Source organism: Aethalodelphis obliquidens, unplaced genomic scaffold, assembly GCF_003676395.1.
Source record: "Aethalodelphis obliquidens isolate GAN/ISIS:26980383/991018 unplaced genomic scaffold, ASM367639v1 scaffold7, whole genome shotgun sequence".
NCBI classification, from domain to species: Eukaryota; Metazoa; Chordata; class Mammalia; order Artiodactyla; family Delphinidae; genus Aethalodelphis; species Aethalodelphis obliquidens.
The window spans coordinates 10,327,215-10,351,505 of record NW_020837951.1 but is presented as its reverse complement, the minus strand read 5'-3'; the positions used below and the strand labels follow the sequence as shown (position 1 = coordinate 10,351,505).

The 24,291-nt window shown below is 42.1% G+C and overlaps 1 protein-coding gene across 2 annotated transcripts in view; it reads right to left on the bottom strand.

The window, feature by feature from the left end:
* GOLGA1 (golgin A1) overlaps window positions 1-24,291 on the bottom strand; it is a 52,231-nt gene that overhangs the window by 15,388 nt on the left and 12,552 nt on the right. For both annotated transcript variants that reach the window (XM_027104887.1, XM_027104888.1), the window contains 8 exons: window positions 22,866-22,994; window positions 21,418-21,587; window positions 20,825-20,936; window positions 13,347-13,472; window positions 11,318-11,413; window positions 7,491-7,586; window positions 6,463-6,612; window positions 5,807-5,902 (listed from right to left, as the gene is read on the bottom strand). In XM_027104887.1, coding sequence (XP_026960688.1) covers window positions 5,807-5,902; window positions 6,463-6,612; window positions 7,491-7,586; window positions 11,318-11,413; window positions 13,347-13,472; window positions 20,825-20,936; window positions 21,418-21,587; window positions 22,866-22,994 — 975 coding nt within the window. The remainder of the gene's footprint in view (window positions 1-5,806; window positions 5,903-6,462; window positions 6,613-7,490; window positions 7,587-11,317; window positions 11,414-13,346; window positions 13,473-20,824; window positions 20,937-21,417; window positions 21,588-22,865; window positions 22,995-24,291) is intronic.

Sequence of the window (24,291 nt, the reverse complement as noted above, 5' to 3'; positions counted from 1 at the left end):
AAAAATGCCATTGGTAATTTGATAGGGATTGCATTGAATCTGTAGATTGCTTTGGGTAGTACAGTCATTTTTACAATATTGATTCTTCCAATCCAAGAACATGGTATATCTCTCCATCTGTTGGTATCATCTTTAATTTTTTTCATCAGTGTCCTATAGTTTTCTGCATACAGGTCTTTTGTCTCCCTAGGAAGGTTTATTCCTAGGTATTTTATTCTTTTTGTTTCAATGGTAAATGGGAGTGTTTCCTTAATTTCTCTTTCAGAATTTTCATCATTAGTGTATAGGAATGCAAGAGATTTCTGTGCATTAATTTTGTATCCTGCAACTTTACCAAATTCATTGATTAGCTCTAGTAGTTTTCTGGTGTCATCTTTAGGATTCTACATGTACAGTATCATGTCATCTGCAAACAGTGACAGTTTTACTTCTTCTTTTCCAATTTGTATTCCTTTTCTTTTTCTCCTCTGATTGCCATGGCTAGGACTTCCAAAACTATGTTGAATAATAGTGGTGAGAGTGGACATCCTTGTCTTGTTCCTGATCTTAGAGGAAATGCTTTCAGTTTTTCACTATTGAGAATGATGTTTGCTGTGGGTTTGTCGTATATGGCCTTTATTATGTTGAGGTAGGTTCCCTCTATGCCCACTTTCTGGAGAGTTTTTATCATAGATGGGTGTTGAATTTTGTCAAAAGCTTTTTCTGCATCTATTTAGATGATCATATGGTTTTCATTCTTCAATTTGTTAATATGGTGTATCACATTGATTGATTTGCGTATATTGAAGAATCCTTGCACCCCTGGGATAAATCCCACTTGATCATGGTGTATGATCCTTTTAATGTGTTGTTGGATTCTGTTTGCTAGTATTTTGTTGAGGATTTTTGCATTTGTATTCATCAGTGATATTGGTCTGTAATTTTCTTATTTTGTAGTATCTTTGTCTGGTTTTGGTATCAGGGTGATGGTGGCCTCATAGAATGAGTTTGGGAGTGCTCCTTCCTCTGCAATTTTTTGGAAGAGTTTCAGAAGGATGGGTGTTATTTCTTCTCTAAATGTTTGATACAATCCACCTGTGAAGCCATTTGGTCCTGGACTTTTGTTTGTTGGAAGATTTTTAATCACAGTTTCAATTTCATTACTTGTGATTGGTCTGCTCATATTTTCTGCCTCTTCCTGGTTCAGTCTTGGAAGGTTCTACCTTTCTAAGAATTTGTCCATTTCTTCCAGGTTGTCCATTTTATTGGCATAGAGTTGCTGGTGGTAGTCTCTTAGGGTGCTTTGTATTTCTGCGGTGTCTGTTGTAATGTCTCCTTTTTCATTTCTAATTTTATTGATTTGAGTCCTCTCCCTCTTTTTCTTGATGAGTCTTGCTAATGGTTTATCAATTTTGTTTATCTTCTCAAAGAACCAGCTTTTAGTTTTATTGATCTTTGCTATTGTTTTCTCTGTTTCTATTTAATTTATTTCTGCTCTGATCCTGATTTCTTTCCTTCTGCTAACTTTGGGTTTTGTTTGTTCTTCTTTCTCTAGTTCCTTTAGGTGTAAGGTTAGATTGTTTATTTCAGATTTTTCTTGTTTCTTGAGGTAGGCTTGTATAGCTATAAACTTCCCTCTTAGAACTGCTTTTGCTGCATCCCATAGGTTTTGGATTGTCATGTTTTCATGGTCATTTATCTCTAGGTATTTTTTGATTTCCTCTTTGATTTATTCAGTGATCTCTTGGTTATTTAGTAACATATTGTTTAGCCTCCATGTGTTTGTGTTTTTTATGTTTTTTCCCCTGTAATTCATTTCTAACCTCATAGCCTTGTGGTCAAAAAAGATGCTTGATATGATTTCAATTTTCTTAAATTTACTGAGGCTTGATTTGTGACCCAAGATGTTATCTATCCTGGAGAATGTTCCGTGCGCACTTGAGAAGAAAGTGTAATCTGCTGTTTTAGGATGGAATGTCCTATAAATATCAATTATATCTATCTGGGCTATTGTGTCATTAAAAGCTTCTGTTTCCTTATTTATTTTCATTTTGGATGACCTGTCCATATGGTGTAAGTGAGGTGTTAAAGTCCCCCACTATTATTGTGTTACTGTCGATTTCCTTTTATAGCTGTTAGCAGTTGCCTTATGTATTGAGGTGCTCCTATGTTGGGTGCATATATATTTATAATTGTTATATCTTCTTCTTGGATTGATCCCTTGATCATTATGTAGTGTCCTTCCTTGTCTCTTGTAACATTCTTTAAAGTCTATTTTATCTGATGAGTATTGCTACTCCAGCTTTCTTTTGATTTCCATTTGCATGCAATATCTTTTTCCATCCCCTCACTTTCAGTCTGTATGTGTCCCTAGGTCTCAAGTGGGTCTCTTGTAGACAGAATATAGATGGGTCTTGCTTTTGTATCCATTCAGCAAGCCTGTGTTTTGTGGTTGGAGCATTTAATCCATTCATGTTTCAGGTAATTATTGGTATGTATGTTCCTATGACCATTTTCTTAATTGTTTTGGGTTTGTTTTTGTAGGTCCTATTCTTCTCTTGTGTTTCAACTTAGAGAAGTTCCTTTAGCATTTGTTGTAGAGCTAGTTTGGTGGTGCTGAATTCTCTGAGCTTTTGCTTGTCTGTAAAGCTTCTGATTTCTCCATTGAATCTGAATGAGATACTTGTTGGGTAGAGTAATCTTGGTTGTAGGTTCTTCCCTTTCATCACTTTAAGTATATCACACCACTCCCTTCTGGCTTGTAGAGTTTCTGCTGAGAAATCAGCTGTTAACCTTATGGGAGTTCCCTTGTAGGTTATTTGTCATTTTTTGCTTGCTGCTTTCAATAATTTTTGTCTTTAATTTTTGCCAATTTGATGACCATGTGTCTCAGCGTGTTTCTCCTTGGGTTTATCCTGTATGGGACTCGCTGTACTTCCCGGACTTGGGTGGCTATTTCCTTTCCCATGTTAAGGAAGTTTTTGATTATAATCTCTTCAAATATTTTCTCTGGCCCTTTCTCTCTCTCTTCTCCTGGGACCCCTATAATGTGAATGTGTTTGCGTTTAATGTTGTCCCACAGGTCTCTTAGGCTGTCTTCATTTCTTTTCATTCTTGGTTCTTTATTCTGTTCCACAGCAGTGAATTCCACCATTCTGTCTTCCAGGTCACTTATCCATTCTTCTGCCTCAGTTATTCTGCTATTGATTCCTTCTAGTGTAGTTTTCATTTCAGTTATTGTATTCCTCACCTCTGTTTGTTTGTTCTTTAATTCTTCTAGGTCTTTGTTAAACATGTCTTGCATCTTCTCGAGCTTTGCCTTCATTCCTTTTCTGAGGTCCTGCATCATCTTCACTATCATTATTCTGAATTCTTTTTCTGGAAGGTTGCCTATCTCCACTTCGTTGAGTTGTCTTTCTGGGGTTTTATTTTGTTCCTTCATCTGGTACATAGCCCTCTGCCTTTTCATCTTGTCTATCGTTCTGTCAATGTGGTTTTTTTTCCACAGGCTGCAGGATTGTAGTTCTTCTTGCTTCTGCTGTCTGCCCTCTGGTGGCTGAGGCTATCTAAGCAGCTTGTGCAGGTTTCCTGATGGGCGGGACTGGTGGTGGGTAGAGCTGACTGTTGCTCTGGTGGGCAGAGCTCAGTAAAACTTTAATCCGCTTGACTGCTGATGGATGGGGCTGGGTTCCCTCCCTGTTGGTTGTTTGGCCTGAGGCAATCCAACACTGGAGCCTACCCGGCTCTTTGGTGGGGCTAATGGCGGACTCTGGGAGGGCTCACGCCACGGAGTACTTCCCAGAACTTCTGCTGTGTCCTTGTCCCCACGGTGAGCCACAGCCACCCCCCGCCTCTGCAGGAGACCCTCCAACACTAGCAGGTAGGTCTGGTTCAGTCTCCCCGGGGTCATTGCTCCTTCCCCTGGGTCCTGACGTGCACACTACTTTGTGTGTGCCCTCCAAGAGTGGAGTCTCTGTTTCCCCCAGTCCTGTTGCAGTCCTGCAATCAAATCTCACTAGGCTTCAAAGTCTGATTCTCTAGGAATTCCTCCTCTTGTTGCCAGACCCCCAGGTTGGGCAGTCTGATGTGGGGCTCAGAACCTTCACTCCAGTGGGTGGACATCTGTGGAATAAGTGTTCTCCAGTCTGTGAGTCACCCACCCAGCACTTATGGGATTAGATTTTGCTGTGATTGTGCCCGTCCTACCATCTCATTGTGGATTCTCCTTCGTCTTTGGATGTGGGGTATCTTTTTTGGTGAGTTCCAGTGTCTTCCTGTCAATGACTGTCCAGCAGCTACTTGTGATTCTGGTGTTCTCACAAGAGGGAGTGAGAGCATGTCCTTCTACTCTGCCATCCTGGTTCCCGTATTCACCTCCATATTTAAAAGAGCCCTTTCCTCCCTCCTCTCTGTCCTTTACTCTGCTTTATTGTCTTCATAGCATTTATAACCATTTATCAAGTGTTTACTGTCTCGATGAATGGATAAAGAAGATGTGGTACATATACAATGGAATATTACTCGGCCATAAAAAGGAACGAAATTGGATCATTTGTAGAGATGTGGATGGATCTAGAGACTGTGATACAGAGTGAGGTAAGTCAGAGAGAGAAAAAAATTATCGTATGTTAACGCATATATGTGGAACCTAGAAAAATGGTACAGATGAACCAGTTTGCAGGGCAGAAATAGAGACACAGATGTAGAGAACAAACGTATGGACACCAAGGGGGGAAAGTGGCGGGGTGGTGGTGTGATGAATTGGGAGATTGGGATTGACATGTATACATTGATGTGTATAAAATTGATGACTAATAAGAACCTGCTGTATAAAAAATAAATAAAATTAAATTAAAAAAAAAAGTGTTTACTGTCTCTAGTTACAAGCTCCACAGGTTAGGGGAGGGGGAATGATTTTGTCTGTTTTGCTCATTGCCACATCCCAGCACCTACAATGGGGCCCACAAGTACTCAGATGTTTGTTGAAGGGAATGCATGAAGAAATATTTGACTCTAAAGTCCATGCTTTCCATGACATGGCACTACTGCACTAGCACCTACATAGCTTAGCAGAGGCTACTGGTAAAAGCTGACTCAGTGCAGGCCTCAGCTATGGATGTTCTCTGAGAACAACTCTGCCAAAGGATCCACAAGATCTTTGTGTCATGACCATAGCTGGGCAAGTCCTGCAAAGATCTATCATCTAAGGGCTGCTATGAAAGGGGACAGGGGAGCCTGGAGGCCTACAAGAAAGTGGCAGACTCCTTCCCCTGAATCCAGTTATGTCCCGGCAATGAAGGTGGCAGCATCTGATCAAAGCACCAAGTTCTCAGAAGGGAACGGGAAACAATCCAGCAGGTTGTTTCTTCTTCATTTCTGTACCTGCTCCCTGTTACAAACAAACAAATAAGGCCCTCGTGATGTTTTAAGGCCTTGCTTTACTGGCCTCACTGGAAATCAGTGACAGTGGTGCTTTGACAGCATTACTGTCAGGCAGCTGTTGACGAGGACAGAGAGGAAGGGCTGGGTCTCCATGGTGGAGTGAAAAGTCAGAGCAGCACCACCTCTAACTATGGAACCTGGACAAATTACTTACACTCAGAACCTCGACGACATTAACTGCAAAATAAGCACAACTCTCCCTATGTCCTTGATCACTGAGAGGACTTAACGAGGTGACAATTTGTTGCAAATGCTTAGCAGAACTCTGAACAAATCCTAGTTCCATTCCTTCTCTACTCTACGTATAGAACGTTCACCTGGCCACTCCAAATACACACATGAAAGACATGATACTTTTGTGAAACTGATTCAATTAGATAAATACCTTCAGCTTCTTTAGTTCAAGTTGGTGATGTTGTAGAGAATGTTCACATTCATTCTTACTTTCTTTAAGGCCTGCATTTTCTTGCTCCAGCTCTCTCTGCAAATTGAGAAAAGTATGTATAAAAGAAAAGGTCTTTACCATATTTCCCCTGAGCACAGTCCTATCTCTTTGACATGGAACCTTTAAAAATGCCCCTCTTCCTTTTGTTGCCACTGCAGGGGTGGGAGATGAGAATGGGGATTGGGGTGAGGAAGGGAGAGTCACCTGACACACTCCTCACAAGAAGAACTAAGGCACTTGATTCTGAAGCCTATGGAACAAGGAGGGGGACCAGGGAAGGGAGAAGCCATTAAGGATGAACAGTATACATTTTAGAAAGGCAGTGGGAAGCCACTGATGGGACTGGTCAGGAAGCACCAGGAAGTCCATGTGCAGCCCAAGGAAAAGAAAACCCATTTGTTCAGGGTTTTTATAAAAAGCAGCCTTTTAACATCCAGTCTCATGAGCAGGTGTTTTGGTGAAAGATAAAAACTGCTCCAAAAAGTGGTTCCCTACTTCAGAGGAGGGCTGGTCTTCTTCCCATCAAACAACTTGGCAGCCGAGCCACACGTGAATGTGGTGCTCCCGTGCCCGGCCCCTCTCCTTTCCTCACTCACCACCTTCCGCTCCGCGGCTGCATGGTCGTCTGCCCGAGCTCTCTCCAGGGCAGAGAGCTGGGCCTCCAGTGTGTGGATCTGCTCTGTGCACTGCTGCTCCAGAGCGAGGACCTGCTGCTGTGCACAGCTGCTCTCCTTGTTTGCGGAGGCCTGAGGGGGTAGCAGAGGACAGTTATTCGTGGTGACAATGGGGGCTTTATTCTGTCCCTCAGTGACCCAAAGATGAGTGTCCAACAGAAACAACTCTCTTTCCTGAACTCCAGCCTGGCTGCCGCTGAGGTCCCCTGGCCTGCCTAGGAGCTGGAATCTGGGATTGGTCTTGGCGCTGGGGGGACAGCTCTGGGCACCAGCCAGTCCTAAGACACAGCCCTCCTTCACTCCACTCATTGCTGCCCTCTATGGATGAGGCTTTTCCCTGGGGAGGCACATAACACAGTGATGAAGAACAAGGGCTTTGACCTAGGAAGGATGTGGGTTCAGCCATTTACTAGGTGGGAGACCTTGGGCTAGTGATCTGGTCGCCTTTCTGAGCCTGCTTCCTCTGGAGAATAAGGATAACAGTACAGGCTCTTAGGTCTGCTGCAAGGACTAAATTAAAATACATGCAGAGTACTTAGCAGACACGGCAAACAGGCAACAAATGCCGTTTTTATTTCTCGAGTTTCAAGCTCAACACCTGACCTGGCGCTGTGACTACCGGCCAAGCCCTTGCCATCTTCTCCCCAGAGCCTAGAGCTGTTCTCCACAGCCCCGGCTGCAAGGTGAGGTTTGAAAGCCAGTGGAGACACCACCTCTAACAGTCCCAGAACTAGGCAGGGCTGTCTAGCCCGTCACTATCTCTCTGGGTAACTCAGACCCTCTAGCAGGTCCTGACTCCCTCTACCTGCACTGCCTATCTGCCCACAACTGTATCTAAGGTCAGGTCCAGATACCATTCCAGAATTTGGGAGTGAGTCTGGGGACCTACAAAGGAATAAAGGGAAAAAGCATCAAGGGCCTAGAACACAGCAGTCACAATACCCACTTACAAGCTCCTGAATCTGAGCTTCCTGAGCTGCTACAACGTCACTGCTCTGTTTTAGCTTCTCCTCAGATGCCTGCAGGCTCTGCTCTAGTTCTTTCACCTGAGGGGGGAAAGAGAAGCATCCTTTCATTCAAAAGAAGTAGCAACAAAATGGCTTTTAAAATCAAATCTATTTAAATCATAAAACAGGTTCATTAAAGAAAAATTTTTACTTACAAAAAAAGAAAGATGCTCATAAGTCTACCATTATAAAACACTATCATTCTAATATAGTTTCTTACAGGCTATTTTTATGACTTTTCTTTCTTTCTTTTATTACAACTTCATATACAGTTCTAGTAAAACTTTGTATTTTTCCTCCTTGCTCAAATTTCCTTCTATGTTTCCACGCAGTCTTCAGACCTTAGATTATTTCCTTAAAGGATGTTTCATAATTTCCTGAACCGCTGCCTACTGTTTTCCATTTTGCACATAAAATAATGCAGCAGTTGACATCTTCATGCAAAAAGTGTTGATCTGGTTTGAATCTCTTGATTAGGACAGATTCCCAGAAGTGGAATTACTGCTCATGATACAAACTTGGGTTTCCCTCATCCCACAATTAATGATCCAGTCTGACTCTGTACTTGGCACTGCACTAGGACACGAGGCCAGCACAGTGGACAGGATGACACACTGCCTAGCACTGAGCTAGACATGGTTCTTCAATATGGCCTTTTCATCTGACTCAAGCTAACTTTGCCAATTTCTCTTTTAAAGTCCTCTTGTTTGCTGAATAAGGTTTGCCCTGGGGGAACTTTATTATTAAAACACAAGCTCATGGAAGGTTGCAGCTTTGTCAAGGAAAGGTAGGTACCAAATGAGAAAAAGAGTATTTTTAGGTCTCATGGTTTCTCATGTATGTTCACATGTAAGTTTTAACTGAAACAACCCCATGAGAACAGTGTGAGTACTTCCACAGAGAAGAATAGTAATGTTACTTGCTCATGATCACAAATTTTATTAGTGGTAGGGCCACGACTGAAACCTAGCTTTTATTTATTTATTTTTTTAATAGGTCTTCATTGGAGTATACTTGCTTCACAATACTGTGTTAGTTTCTGTTGTACACCAAAGTGAATCAGCCATATGTATCCATATGTCCCCATATCCCCTCTCTCTTGAGACTCCCTCCCATCCTCCCTATCCCACCCCTCTAGGTTACCACAAAGCACCAAGCTGATCTGCCTGTGCTATGCTGCTGCTTCCCACTAGCTACCTGCTTTATATTCAGTAGTGTATATTTGTCGATGCTACTCTCACTTTGCCCCATCTTCCTCCTCCAACCCCATGTCCTCAAGTCCATTCTCTATGTCTACATCTTTATTCCTGCCCTGCAACTAGGTTCATCAGTACCTTTTTTTTTTTTTTGATTCCATATATATGCGTTAGCATACGGCATTTGTTTTTCTCTTTCTGACTTACTTCACTCTGTATGACAGACTCTAGGTCCATCCACCTCACTACAAATAACTCAATTTCTTTTCTTTTTATGGCTAATATTCCATTGTATATATGTGCCACATCTTCTTTATCCATTCATCTGTCGATGGACATTTAGGTTAGTTCCATGTCCTGGCTATTGTAAATAGTGCTGCAATGAACATTGTGGTACAAGTCTCTTTTTGAATTACAGTTTTCTCAGGGTATATGCCTAGTATTGGGATTGCTGGGTCATATGGTGATTCTATTTTTAGTTTTTTAAGGAACCTCCATACTGTTCTCCATGGTGGCTGTATCAATTTACATTCCCCCAAACAGTGCAGGAGGGTTCCCTTTTCTCCACACCCTCTCCAGCATTTACTGTTTCTAGATTTTTTGATAATGGCCACTCTGACCGGCATGAGGTGATACCTCATTGTAGTTTTGATTTGCATTTCTCTAATAATTAGTGATGTTGAGCATCTTTTCATGTGCCTCTTGGCCATCTGTATGTCTTCCTTGGTGAGATGTCTACTTAGGTCTTCCGCCCATTTTTTAATTGGATTGTTTGTTTTTTTGATATTGAGCTCCATGAGCTGTTTGTACATTTTGGAGATTAATCTTTTGTCTGTCGTTTCATTTGTAAATATTTTCTCCCATTCTGAGGGCTGTCTTTTTGTCTTGTTTATGGTGAAACCTAGCTTTTTGAACTGCTGGGTTCAGTAAATATCTATGCAAGTCCCAGTTTGCAGGAAGAACTCAAGAAAGATTCAGATCCTCAAAAGGTTATGCACAGAGTTATTATATGACCCAGCAACTCTACTCCTAGGAATATACCCAAGAGAAATGAAAGTATAAGCCCACACAAAAACCTTGTTCATACATTAATGTTCGCTGTAGCATTATTCACAACAACCACAAGGTGGAAACAACCCAAATGTCCATGGACAAATGAATGGATAAACAAAATGTGATATATGTACAATGGAATAAAAGTCTTAAAAAGGCTTATTCAGCCTTAAAAGGGAGTGAAATTCTGAAACATGCTATAATGTGAATGAACCTTGAAGACATTATGCTCAGTGAAATAAGCCAGACACAAAAAGACAAATACCATATGATTCCACTAATAAGAGGTACCTAGGATCATCAAATTCATAAAAACAGAAAGTAGAATGGTGGTTGCCAGGGGCTGGGGAGAGGAGAGAATGGGGAGTTAGTGTTTTAATTGGCACAGTTTCTGTTTGAGAAGATGAAAAAGTTCTAGAAATGGATGGTGGTAATGGTTGCATAACAACGTGAATGTACTTTATGCCAGTGTACACCTAGAAATGGTTGAAATGGTAAATTTTATGTTATGTGTATTTTACCACAATAAAAGAATGGATATTCAGAAACAGAACTGAATTATAATAAAACAAAGCTGTATTTAGAGAAAAATATAGCTTTATATATATTTATCAAGAAACAAGAAAGATTAAAAAAATAAGCTAAGCATTTGCTATGGTCTGAATGTTTACGTCCCTCCAAAATTCATATATTGAAATCCTAATGTCTGACATGATGGTGTTAGGATGTGAGGTGTCTGGGAGGTACTTAGGTTATGAGGGTGGAGCTATCATGAATGGGATTAGTGTTCTTATAAGCGGCCCCACAGAGATCCCTTGCCACTTCTACCACTTCACACTCATTAAACTGGCAAGAAGGCTGAGAAATGCCAATGCTAGAAAAGACAGAGATGCAGTGATAGGAACTCTCATGCATGCTGGGCGAGTAGAGCCAGGTGCAGGCCTTCTGGGAACATTCCTGTCCTACTGAGTCACATTGAGTCAGATGCACTTGCTATCCTTCTTAAGGTAAAAGGGACAAGGATGTTCACCACAGTGTAATTTGTGGTGACAGAACAAAGGCAATCTGGATATCTAGCATCTAGTAGACAACTATAAAGTACAGTAAGTAAGAACAACGAAGTGGACACAGAAGATGGAGCAGTTGAAAGTAACAAAGAAGACATATGTACAGCTGTATCATTTACTTAAATCAACACACAGACACACAAAACAATGTCACCAGTTTTAAGGTTATCCAACAATAAAAGGGTCTCTATTAACCACATTAGAGTGGTTTCCTATGGGAAGGAGGGGAATGGGGATAAAGGGAATAAACAGAGAAGAGAACAACTTTCTGTGGAACAATGATGGTAATGTGGCAAGAATGAAGAAAACGACTACCTCAGTTCTCTACAAGTAAGATCCGAAAGAGAGTCCCTTTGGAAGAAAACCTCTGACCCAAGGGGATTCTTAGCCACAACCACATCATCCAACCAGGGCACCACCCAGACACAGGAACCACTGGGAGTGAGGTCAGTACCCGAGTCTCCAGGCTGTCAGTGGCATTGGCCTGGCTGCTTCTGGCTGCCAAGAGCTGCTGTCTGGTATCCTCCAAATTCTGCTCAGCAAGTGTTTTCTGTAAGTTGAAAGAAGAGTAAAAGAAAATAGTCATTTCTCCATTGAATAAATATTTACTGACATCTACACCATACTACGATTTGTGCGAGGCACGAGGGACACAAGTACGCACCAAAAAACCCAAAACAGTTAACAGAGATAAAATTCACACATCATAAAGTATACATATAAAGTATACATAAAGTATAAATTTGACAGTTTTTTGACCTTGAGGCTGGGGCAAAAACTAACCAAAAAAGTACATAATAGAGTGTAATGGTGTCCACAAAGGAGCAGCACAGAGCAGGAGATCCTCACTGCCTCAGGAAACTAGGAGGCTTCATTCTTCACAGGTGGCCAGGGCCCAAGGGAGCACCCAGGCAGAGGGATGACACTAGAGGTATGAAACAGCTGGAGGTATCTGGGGAGCTACAGCTTGCCAAAAGTCAAGGTGATGATGGGTTCAGGTCATGAAACAAGACTAGAAAGTTAGGCAAAGGGCCACATTATGAGAAAAGCTTTTTATGCTACAGAAGGAAGTTTGAACTTAATTCTGTAGCAAATATTTTTCAAAGTGGAGTCATCCAAACACTTGTATTAGACTCATCTGGGTGGGTGGAGGAGTTTTTAAGTTTGAGGCTTTATTCCAGGTCTACTAAAATCAGAATTTCTGAGAGTACGGCAAGACATACATACATATATATATATATATATATATATATATATATATATATTTCTTTTTCTCCCCCAAATTTTTGGCTTGCAAGATCTCAGTTTCCTGACCAGGGATTGAACCTGGGCCACTGCAGTAAAAGTGCCGATTCCTAACCACTGGACTGCCAGGGAATTCCCTAGAAATGTATACTTCAAACAAACTCACCAAGTAACTCCTATGCACACTAAACTTTATAACAATGATGGTAGCACAGTAATGATTATAATATTAATAGCTGAAATATATTGAGACCCCATGATGTGCTAATTCTAATCATTTCCCAATAACAATTCTATGTGTTTGATACAATTTTAACCCTATTTTACAGAGGGGGAAGAAAACACAAAAAGATTAAGTTACTTGCTCTAAGTCAAAAATTAGTAAGTAGAAGAGGTAAAGTGCAAACCTAGGGAGCCTGGTTCTAGAAATCAATCTATACCTTAGAAACCACGTTATACTCACTATAGACTGTAGGGTAATTGTGGAAGCTCTTTATGGGAGTGATATAGTCAGAAATGTTGTTTGGAAAGATGAGTTTAGTGGTGACGTGGAAGACTGTGTCAGAGGGTGCAGGAGAGGGTGTAGGCTAGTCTGGAGACTTCTAACACAGACTAGGCCAGAGCGGCTGGAAACCTGAAGTACAGCAGTGGCAGTGGAGATGGACACATTTAGTTGAAACTGACTGAAGACAGAAAGTGAGGGGCTAATCTAGGCCCAAGGCTTGGGTTTTGTCACCTCTGTCATGTAGGAGAGAGCAGAATGTGGGCAGACAACAAGCAAGTTCACCTACACCACTGGGCTAGAGGCCAGTTGGCTCAACTGCCTCCTTTGGCTAAGGAGAGTCCACTTGCTGCCCAAAGCAATTCTCGCTCACGCCAAAGGCAGATGGTAACTACTTTCCTTGGCCAATGTAAAGTACAACGGGTAGGGAAGGAAAGCAGGGCAGTAAGACAACAACCCAAATGGCGTAAATCACTAGGTGGGGTTTATCGGTGATCAGGATGCCACTCCTTCACACGCATCTCTGAATAAAGTGCTCCCTTTCCTTCAGGAAAACGTCACACACAGGCAACATGATGCTGATTTTACCATAAGCAGAACAATCAAAAGTTGGAGGGAGTGATCTTTTCACCAAGCTCTTTGAAGACTCTCTGGCTCTGAAACTCTAGGATTTTATGAAATCTCCAGTGTTACCACGGCCCTCCCAACACTGGCCAGCCCAAAGGGAGCTAGTTACCTCTTTTAGAAGTTCCTGCACATGTTCTTCTCCTGATAAGTTCTGCTCCAGTCTCTTCTCCAAGGATGCAACCTTCTCCTGCAAATGTGTGATGAGTTTTTCTTTCTCTTGAGTTTCAGCAGTGGCCTGCAGGTGAAAGCAGAGATTACATTACACTGTCTCTCTCCCTCCCTTCCTGTATCCTCCAGAATCACCATGTTTCTCTGAAATTCTGTTTCCAACTGCATCCTAGAAGAACATACAGCCAGGAGATCTTCCCTGAAAATGGAACAGAGAATATATGAGATCAGAACTGAACACTACTCAGGTATCCGTTTCAGGCCTATTGCAGCAAGCAGCAAACGCTCCCAAATTTAAGCACCTGGCAATCCGGGAAGGAAGAATGCTATTACGTCTGTGGAATCTAGCCAGGACCCTGCGAAGATGTTCCTCCTCTCTAAAATATCCCCTGTGTTGTCATGATCTACTAGCTAAAGGAATGCTCCCCCTCCCACTCTCATCAAGCATAGGTTTAATCCTATTAATCCAGAGGCCAACAGGACCTACAACTTTACACCAGATGCCAAGAACCAGCAGAGGTAATTCCACTGAAGAAGCTCCCAGCAAGCCCTACAATGACCTACAGAACAATACGCCTGGAAACGTGGGGCTGGATGAAGCAGTCATGATGCCACTGTAGCTGCCTTAAGGCTGAAGACAGAACTGAAACAAACAATGATATTCACCCTGGCTCACAGGACCGGGAGCACCTCTGAATCACAGCAGCACCTTACACCATGGCCCCAGATCACCAGCTGCCCACTTATTTATTTCAGTCTACCTCTTTAGCAGTGATAGTAGTGGTGGCAGTGGTGGGTTGGGACTACATTTGTTCCTTTCACAACTGTCAATCTCCAAATGCTGCTCAACATCAAAGCTGAGGATCCAGAATCCTTTGAATATACAATTTCTTAGCTCACAGTGGTCCTTACATCCACTGAACATGCCCATTCTCCACTCCAAAATAAGGTCGCATGGCATCAACATTTCATTGTGAAGACTTGAACCTCCTCACAAATACTGTGCTTCCTCAAATTCCCTCACCTTATGATCTGCTGCTCCATCTCAAGCCACAGACTTTCATGTTTAGCTTGCAACCCAGCCAGTTTTCTCCTCAGAATAAGATGTAGCTACTTGGGCCTAGGATTTTGGGAAGAAGCACTTGCCATTCTGAATTCTCACAGGGGTGACAACATATATAGTGGAGGAGAAGTTTGAAGAATGGATTCAAGATCACATAATTCGGGCTTCCCTGGTGGTGCAATGGTTAAGAATCTGCCTGCCAACGCAAGGGACACGGGTTCGAGCCCTGGTCTGGGAAGATCCCACATGCCGCGGAGCAACTAAGCCCATGCGCCACAACTACTGAGCCTGTGAGCCACAACTACTGAAGCCTGCACGCCTAGAGCCCATGCTCCACAACAAGAGAAGCCACTGCAATGAGAAGCCTGCTCACCACAACGAAGGATAGCCCCCGCTCACTGCAACTAGAGGAAGCCCACGCGCAGCAATGAAGACCCAACGCAGCCAAAAATAAGTAAACTAAAAAAAAAAGATCCCATAATTCAAAAACTTTTATCAAGCCTATACTCTATGTGTTGTCTCTAGGAATATAATCAGCTATAGTTACTGACCCATAGAAGCATGGAGGCTGCTGGTAAAAAGAGATATACACACAGTTAATTATAAAACAATACAATCATGCTGTAACAGAGAGACATGCAAGGTGCTATGAGATATCAGAGGCAGAAGGGATTAATGGGGGCAATCAGATCAGGCCTCCTAAGCAGGCAAGTCCAGGTGGAAGATGGGGGAGAGGAACAAGCATTCTGGGTAAAAGGCAGCATGTGTAAAGGGGTAAACAGACAAGTTCAACATGACCAGGGGGCTGGGTGAAGAGGAAAGAAGAAGTGAAGACAACTGCCAAGTCTGTGGCTCAGATACCTGGATGAATGGTAACATTATAAAAGCAGAGAACACAGGAGGGAGAGGTAGTCTGATAGGAAAGAAAAAAGTTTTGGCCCAGCTGACCCATCTTTAATGGGTCTCTTACTAACAATGTTGATAACAGTAATAATTACAATAGCATGGTGCAGGAGCAGCTACAGTTTGCAAAGCATGTGCAAGCTCATCCTCTAGTCCTTACAACCACCCTTCAGTGTGTCCATTTACAGGGAAATTGAAGCTTAGGGACTACTAGCCCAACAGCACACACCTTGGTGACAGAATAAGGATTCAAATCCAAGCCTTCTTGACCCAAAGTCTGTACTCCTTATATTACACATCAGTATGAACTTGAGAGATACATGTGACCCTTTCCAGTAACAACCAAGAGAACAAACAAGTCTTATATAAGTCACCGTGTTGGGCAGAGTCAGGAACAGAAGAATCAGTTGCCAATTTCCATTTAGTTTTCTTGTGCACCATATCCCACACAGAGCAACTCCCCACACTCTGGCTGTTTTACTTCAAGCCCTCAGCACCTAATGTGCTACAGCTAACACCATACTTAATGGTGAGAAACTCAAAGATTTTCCCACTAAGATCAGGTACAAGGCAAGGATGTCCCCTCTCACTACTCCTTTTCAACATCATCTGGAAGTTCTTGCTAATGCAATAAGACAAGAAAAGGAAATAAAAGGAATGGAAGGCTTCCCTGGTGGCACAGTGGTTAAGAATCCGCCTGCCAATGCAGGGGACATGGATTCGAGCCCTGGTCCAGGAAGATCCCACATGCCATGGAGCAACTGAGCCTGTGCACCACAACTACTGAGCCTGCGCTCTAGAGCCTGCGAGCCACAACTACTGAGCTCGTGTGCCACAACTACTGAAGCCCGTGCACCTAGAGCCCGTGCTCTGCAACAAGAGAAGCCACTGCAATGAGAAGCCCGCAAACTGCAACCAAGAGTAGACCCTGCTCGCCACAACTAGAGAAAGCCTGCGCGCAGCAATGAAGACCCAACGCAGCCAAATAAATAAATAAATAAACCTTTCTGGAAAAAATTATAGAACCTTATTGAGAGTCATTTTTAAAGTAACAGTAACATTGAATATCTAGAGAGACAGACACTGTGTTCTTGGATAAGAAAACTCACATCATAAAGTAATCAATGTTCTGCAAATGCATCTTCAGAGTCAACGCAATTCCAATCAATATCCCACCAGGTGTGTGTTTGTTTGTTTGTTTATTTATTTATTTATTTAAGGCTGTGCGCAGGCTTTCTCTAGTTGTGGCGAGTGGAAGCTACTCCTCATTGCGGTGTGCAGGCTTCTCATTGCAGTGGCTTCTCTTGTTGTGGAGCACGGGCTCCAGGCACACGGGCTTCAGTAGGTGTGGCTCACAGGCTCTAGAGCGCAGGTTCAGTAGTTGTGGTGCACAGGCTTAGTTAGTTGCTCCATGGCATGTGGGATCTTCCCGGACCAGGGCTTGAACCCATGCCCCCTTCATCTTTTCCAATTTTTCCTGGAGACATCCGCAGCCTGGACAATATCAACAGACACTATCTTCCCTCTGGCATCTGGTTTGGTTCAAGGTTGCATTTGGGCAGGTGACGGTGCTGGAGGCTGGGAAGTCCACGATCAAGGTGCCAGCATGGTCACCTCTGGTGAAGGCTCATTTCCTAGTTCATAGCTGGCACTTCTTTCTGTGTCCTCACCTGGCAGAGAGGCTAATGGTCTTTCTGGAGCCTCTCCACCAGGTTTTTTAAGGTGCCTGACAAGTTGTTCTGTGGAAGAGCAATAGGCCAACGATATTCAAAATACTCCTGAAAAAGAACTAGGTACCGAGACTTGTCTTGTCAGACACCAGGACTTATCCTAATACTGTAGCTAGTAAGGCAATGCTTAGTATTGTGCAAATACCACAGGTGCATACACCCCGAAGTCCAGGAGTGGTTCCATGTACAAATGGAAAACTGAATCATGATAAAGCTGGCATTGCAGATCAGTGAGAAGACAGATTTTTCAATAAATGGTACTAAAACAATTAAAATAAAAATAAGATACAGATCCCTTTCTCACACCAAAATCACATTTCAGGTATGTTAAAGACTTGAAAATAAAGTCAAGACTCTAAAATTTTCAGATAATAATATAGGAGAATAATGTTATGATTCCAAGTGAGCAAAGGTTTTTTTAAAGAGACAAAGTATAAATTTAAAGGAAAATAATAAATTCAACTGTACTAAAATGAAGAGCATATGTTCAACAGAAGAAACCATAAAGAGTGTGAAGGCAAAGCCCAAACTGGGAGAACACATTTGCAGCCCACATAACTGACCGAGGGGCATGGCAGCCAGGATACATATAAAGAACTCTGACGATTAGTGAGAAAAAGACAGAAAATGTAATAGAAAATGGGCCAAAGATTTGAACCAGCACTTCACAGAAGAGCACGAATGACTGATAAACATATGAAAATATGCTGAACTTCATTAATAATCTGGGAAAAGCAAATTAAAATCATGGTGAGAGGGAATTCCCTGGTGGTCCAGTGGTTAGGACTCTGCGCTTTCACTGCCGAGGACCCAGGTTCAATCCCTGTTCGGGGAACTAAAATCCTGCAAGCCATGCAGCGTGGCCAGATTGGCAAAAATTAAAAGTCTGACAATGTATCACCTGTCAAGGAAGCAGAGGAACCCAAATTCTTATACACTGCTGGTGAATGTTTGTAAATTACTACAACTACTATGGAAAAACTGGGCATTACCTAGTAAAGTTGAAAAGTACAAATCTTTTGACCCTAACTTTTCACATCTCAAATATACCCTACAGTTAACTCATTCACAGGCAGACAAAAGTTCACAGCAGCCTTGTTTGTAAAAGCAAAAACCAGAAACACCTTAATGCCCACTGTCAATAGAACGGATAAATGAATTTTAGTAACTTCATACTACACAGTTGAGAAAAGATTAAATTATAGCGGCATGTGTCCATATGAATGTGTCTCAGAATACAACCTTGAGCACAGAAAGGTAGCATTAGAAGAATACCTACAGCACTTCATTTATGTAATGTTAACAAGCATGATAAATGAAAGAAGCCACTGTTTAGGGATAAAATTGTAAAGCAAAGCTAGGAAGTGGAGTAATTTCTAGATAAGCTTACTTAAGAAGGTAAAAAGAATGTGATGGAAAAGTAAAGGGCACACCAGGAATCTCAAAGGTAAACACACTGTTCTCTTTCTTAACCTGTGGGGTAGTAGCTACATGGCAGTTCATTAGCTTGTTACACTATTTACCTTACTTATGTTTCATAAATATTATTTCATATCTACTCAATATTAACAAGGACAACAAAGAAAAGGACTCTAAACTCATCATCTTTATGAGAAAACTGACCTTCCTTTAGTGCTATCTTAGCCTGATGACTGACAGCATCAGCCACTCAGGTGATTAAGCCAGAAACCCAGAAATCACCCCAAACACCTCCTTTCCTCTTGCTCCTCTCCTGTATTTACCACATTACCAAGTGGGTCCGTCTCCTCACGATTTCTTAAATTTGTCTCCTCCCCCGTCATTTCCACCCCGACTCTTGTCAAAGTCACCGTCTAATGCCTACACAACTGCAATAGCTTCCTAACTGGAAACCCTTTCAATGTTTCCTCTAACAGCCAGAGTAATCCTCTCCCTCACTCTGTGTTACCCTTCCAGGCTTCTTCCACTTCCTTGAAGGCGCTACTCCCTTTACTGCCTCAGTTTCTGGGTTTATTATTCATACTATTTCCTATTTAAAATTCTCTGCCATCATTCCTACCCTCACAAGCTTCAGTAGTTCATCTCAGTTCAAGTGTTACTTCCTCAAGGAAAGTGTTCTATGACTCCAACGCTAGATCTGATTTGATGCCCTCTTACAGGATCTCACAGCATCCTGTGGTTTTCCTTCACAGCAACACATCACAGTTTGTAATTATATATCTATGTGATTATTGATTAATGTCTCACTTCCCCTCTAGACTAAATTCCACAAGGGCAAGGGTGATATCTGTTTTGCTCACCCTAGTATTTCTAACACCCAGCACAGAGCACAGAGCTTGACACATAATAAAACTCAAATTATATTTTTAGAATGAATGAGGGAACTCAGTGGGACCAGAGTCTGGAAAATTACCTTTTCCAATTATGAAATGGATGGATGGTTCTAATATCAAACGGTCCCGTGAATCCCAAAGTTTTGTGTCTGTTATTCTCTCCAACCGCCCCCCCCCCCCGCAAAATGTATTCTATACCCTTCTGTCTTCTCTGCTTCCTGCTGTCCTACCCATCCTTGAAATTCCAGTTCCTCCAGGAACAGTTCCTTGACTCCTGCACTGGAAATGCACTCTCCCTATGGCATATCCTTTGCATTTGAAAAATCCGTTTCACTTATTTGGGACTTACTGAGTTGTGAACTTTTTTCTTGTCAAACAGGAGGTTTGAGTTCTATCATGAAACAGTAGGCCTCTGAGACAAAACACTATAGGTGTCTAGATCTATTTACTGGGTGCTCCTTGTTGTGAGTCAACAAAGCCCCGTGGAACAAGCATGAGCTTTGGAGTAAGACTTGGGTTAGAATTCAGCTCTGTCACTTACCGTGTAACTTTGAACAAGGTATATGACCTCTCTCGGCTTCTATTTAGGTATCTGTAAGTATGCTAATAGCTAGAAGGGGTATATAGACTTCTCTTTTACACAAATCTTACTGTACTGTAATAATACTGTAAGTCTCTGGTGCACTTGAGATTAGTGGTTCTCAGGGGATGAGGGTAGGGTTTTTGGTACCACCTGTTAGGGGGTGTTTTGTCTATATGAGGATAAGGGCTGGCTTGTCAATGCCTGAAGGATGCTGCTGGCATTCAGAACACAGGGGCCAGGAAAACTAAATGTCCTGCAATGCATGGGACAATCATACAGTACATATTGTTCTGCTCAAAATGGTAAGGAACACACCACTGAGAAACACTACAGTCAATAATGATATTATTATTGTTCACCCTTATATTCTCAGAATTTAGCACGGGCCTAGAGTAGAAGGGCAAAAAATGTATGTTAGCCAAACAAAAAAAACGAACAGTAATGATATCATTTATGTGCGTTTGAACAAATCGGATTAGAGCCACGTATGTCAAAGGTACCAGCCTAGCCACGTCAACCACCGCTGTTGTGTCTTCTTGTGCTCAAGGTCCATGACATAGTAGTTTACAAGTCTGAGCAGATCAAATGGTGTGCTTTGACAGTTCCTGTCAGGACAATACTGACCTCTTCTGTTAAGCAACCCTTGCTCAACTACATGGCCCCTTCCATCTGGATGCAGCCTGGCTACACCAGGAACTAGGGCAATGTGGACTGCATGAGAAACAGAACTTTCACCAGCCACCCTGAGGCGCAAATTTCTGACAGATATAGTTTTTACCCCATTCATGAATCCTAGCAACTTGTGTCCACTCCTAGTCCTCTACTTACCTTTTGCAAATCAATGGAAAGTTGCTGAACGAAGGCTTGGAGTTCCTGTTCCTTCTGCTCCAGGGCTGTGATCTTATTTTCTGCACCTGTTTTTGAAGCTGTCACATGATCTCTTTATTGAAAGAAAGCAGACAATGAACAAATTTGGATATCCCACCTAAGACACATTCTTCCACAGGAAAAACACAGATGGTTCTTTACATGTCAGGGCTGCAAACATTAGCCTTGTGAAGATTATCAGTGGAAAAGACTCCTTCACTCTCTCTGAAGCAGGAGGCCCAAGAGAAAAATTCCACTCAGGTTTAGGCAAGAAATCTTTATCTACCTTTGGCTATTCAATAGCTTAGCAACTCTAAAACATACTAAATTGCTCGGCAGGGTTGGAGTGTCTGAGCCTAGGCAGGTGAAGGGGAATGAGGGTTTGGAGGAGGTAGGGGGGTCCTAAAGCCCTAGGCAGGTAAGGATAAGTCCAGAAGACCTTGCCAGAATTAAGATCAGGAAGTGCTGCAGTGAGCAATGGGGAAAGACAGGTTGGCTGTAACCAGAGCTACACTAACACCGCTACCCATGTGCCCCACAGACCAAGCAAGAACCTCTGCTCTTCCAGCGTTGAGTAGTTTCTCTGAAGCTCTTCTATCTTCTGGCTTAAGTCTGCTGACAGCTGGTTGGAGATCATCAACTCCTCCTGGGTGCGACTAAGTTCTCTGGTACGTGCTTCCAATTCTTGCTCCATTTTCCCCAAACTTTCTTCTTTTTTTAAAAGCTGATACAAAGATAGAAAGTTTCACTGGACCACTACTAAGAAATACACTTGTAAAAAAATCTGGACAAGGACTTCCCTGATGGTCCAGTGGTTAAGAATCTGCCTTCCAATGCAGGGGAGGCGGTTCAATCCCTGGTCAGGGAAGATCCCACAGGCCATGGGGCAACTAAGCCCACATGCCCCAACTACTGAGCCTGCGCATCTCAACTAGAGAGCCCGCGTGCTGCAAACTACAGAGCCCATGCGCTCTGGAGCCTGCGTGCCGCAACTACAGAGCCCACGTGCCCTGGAGCCCACGTGCCACAACTAGAGAGAAGCCCGCATGTTGCAGTGAAGAGCCAGCGCGATTTGGAGCCCGCACACCACAACTAGAGAGAAGCCCACATGTCACAATGAAGATCCCACGTGCCGCAACTAAGACCCAACGCAGCCAAAAATAATAAAAATAAAATAAATAAATTAAAAATAAAATCTGGGACTTCCCTGGTGGTGCAGTGGTTAAGAATCCGCCTGCCAATGCAGGGGACAGGGGTTCGATCCCTGGTCTGGGAAGATCCCACGTGCTGCGGAGCAACTAAGCCCATGTGCCACAACTACTGAGCCTGTGCTCTAGAGCCCGCGAGCCACAACTATTGAAGCCCGCACACCTAGAGCCCATGCTCTGCAACAAGAGTAGCCACTGCAACGAGAAGTCCGCGCACCATAATGAACAGTAGCCCCCGGGCTTCCCTGGTGGCGCAGTGGTTGAGAGTCTGCCTGCCGATGCAGGGGACACGGGTTCATGCCCTGGTCCGGGAAGATCCTACATGCCGCGGAGCAGCTGGGCCCGTGAGCCATGGCCGCTGAGCCTGCGCGTCCGGAGCCTGTGCTCCACAATGGGAGAGGCCACAACAGTGAGAGGCCCGCGTACCGCAAAAAAAAAAAAAAAAAAAAAAAGAATAGCCCCCGCTCGCTGCAACTAGAGGAAGCCTGCGTGTAGCAACAAAGACCCAATGCAGCCAAAAATAAATTAATTAATAAATTACAAAAAATCTGGACCAATAAGGCAAGCTTTCATAACATTTTTGTGAGCTTAGAAGGGGTCTCATATGCCCAGTAGTTTAAAAAGGAAAAGGAAATACATTTCAAACAGAACTTTTCCACTTTAACAAACTGAAAAACATACAAATATGATTAGTATCAAAGACAACTAAGGTATGCTTATCAGCAGTTAGAGAGTGATGACTAACTAGCAAAATCATCTATTCAGGATTTAGCTTCTAAAACAAAAACGCATACCATGTGCTTTACTTTACTTAGTTCCTGCTGCTGGAACCCCTCTAATTCATCCATTTCATCTCTCCTTTGGAAAAGATTCAAACTCTGCTTCTTCATTTCCTGTAACTGAGCTGTCAGAAACCTTTTATCCTATGCAAAAGAAGATATCAACTCAGGCAACTAGGACATTAGAAATCCGTATTATACAAGCAGAATTCTTAATAAAGGAAAATCTGAAGACAATTTCTTATCAGTAGCAATAATACATTGATAATGGGAAGCTTTACGGTAATTATTTACAAAATTATCTATAAATTCTTTAAGTTAGAAATAAATATGTTTTAAATGATAGCTGTGAAAAGGGGAACAAGAGCAACAATTACTTAACACTTGAAAAGTGCTTAAGTTTGATTAGCAATTGCAGACATCCATTATACATGTCTATCTCAATGACACACTGAACTGGTTGAATAACATGAATAACTGGAACAAGACTGAATGCTCTTAAAAAATTAGATGCATTTAAGTAGAACTAATTTTGGTTAGTAAGTTCAGATAGCAAGTCAACAAAAATTAGACATGACTGGTGTCAGGAGGTTACAATTTACTAAATGATAGCTTCCTGAGATGGATTCTATTCAGGACAAACCCTGTTGTCGCAGTTTCCAATTCTTGATTAAAAATAAATTAAAACTGGGGGGGGAGGGGTGGTGGGACTGGGAGATTGGGATTGACATATATACACTAATATGTACAAAATGGATAACTAATAAGGACCTGCTGTATAAAAAAATAAATTTAAAAAAAATTTTAAAAAAAGAACTTGCTGTATAAAAAAATTAAATAAAAAAAAATTGAAACAGTCTAAAAATAACACTTCCAAAAATCACAGTGGCTTAAAAGACCTACATAGATGCCTCATTACTCTTTCCTGGTCTAAAATATTTCCCAACCTCTCCTGCGGTAGGGCGGGGGGACGGAGAGAAAAGATCTTAGTGAACTGAAGTAGATTTTATTTAGTTCAGTCCTATATGGATTCCCCCTTTACCATAATTTTAAAAGATGAAAAAATAGTCCAATGAGAATTCAACTGCTACAATCTTAAGAGTTTCTTTCAAGACAAGAAAACTTTAACCTAACCCATACCTTCATATTTAAGAAGACCATAATTAACACCATGTTTAGATATATATTTTTTAAGCACAAGTTTCTTTGGGACATAGCTTGACTCTTCTGTAATTCTTTCCTTACGTAAATACGTTAAGGCATTCTGATAGCTTGGGTAATCAGATTTCTACAGAACACACAAAGAAAATCGCTGGTTTAACTTCGTGTTTCATCCCAAGCATGGAGCAATAATAAAACTCATCTGTTTAATAAAATTAACAGTAAATACATTTTACAACTGAATATATCAATCTAAGAAATAATTTTCTGGACTTCCCTG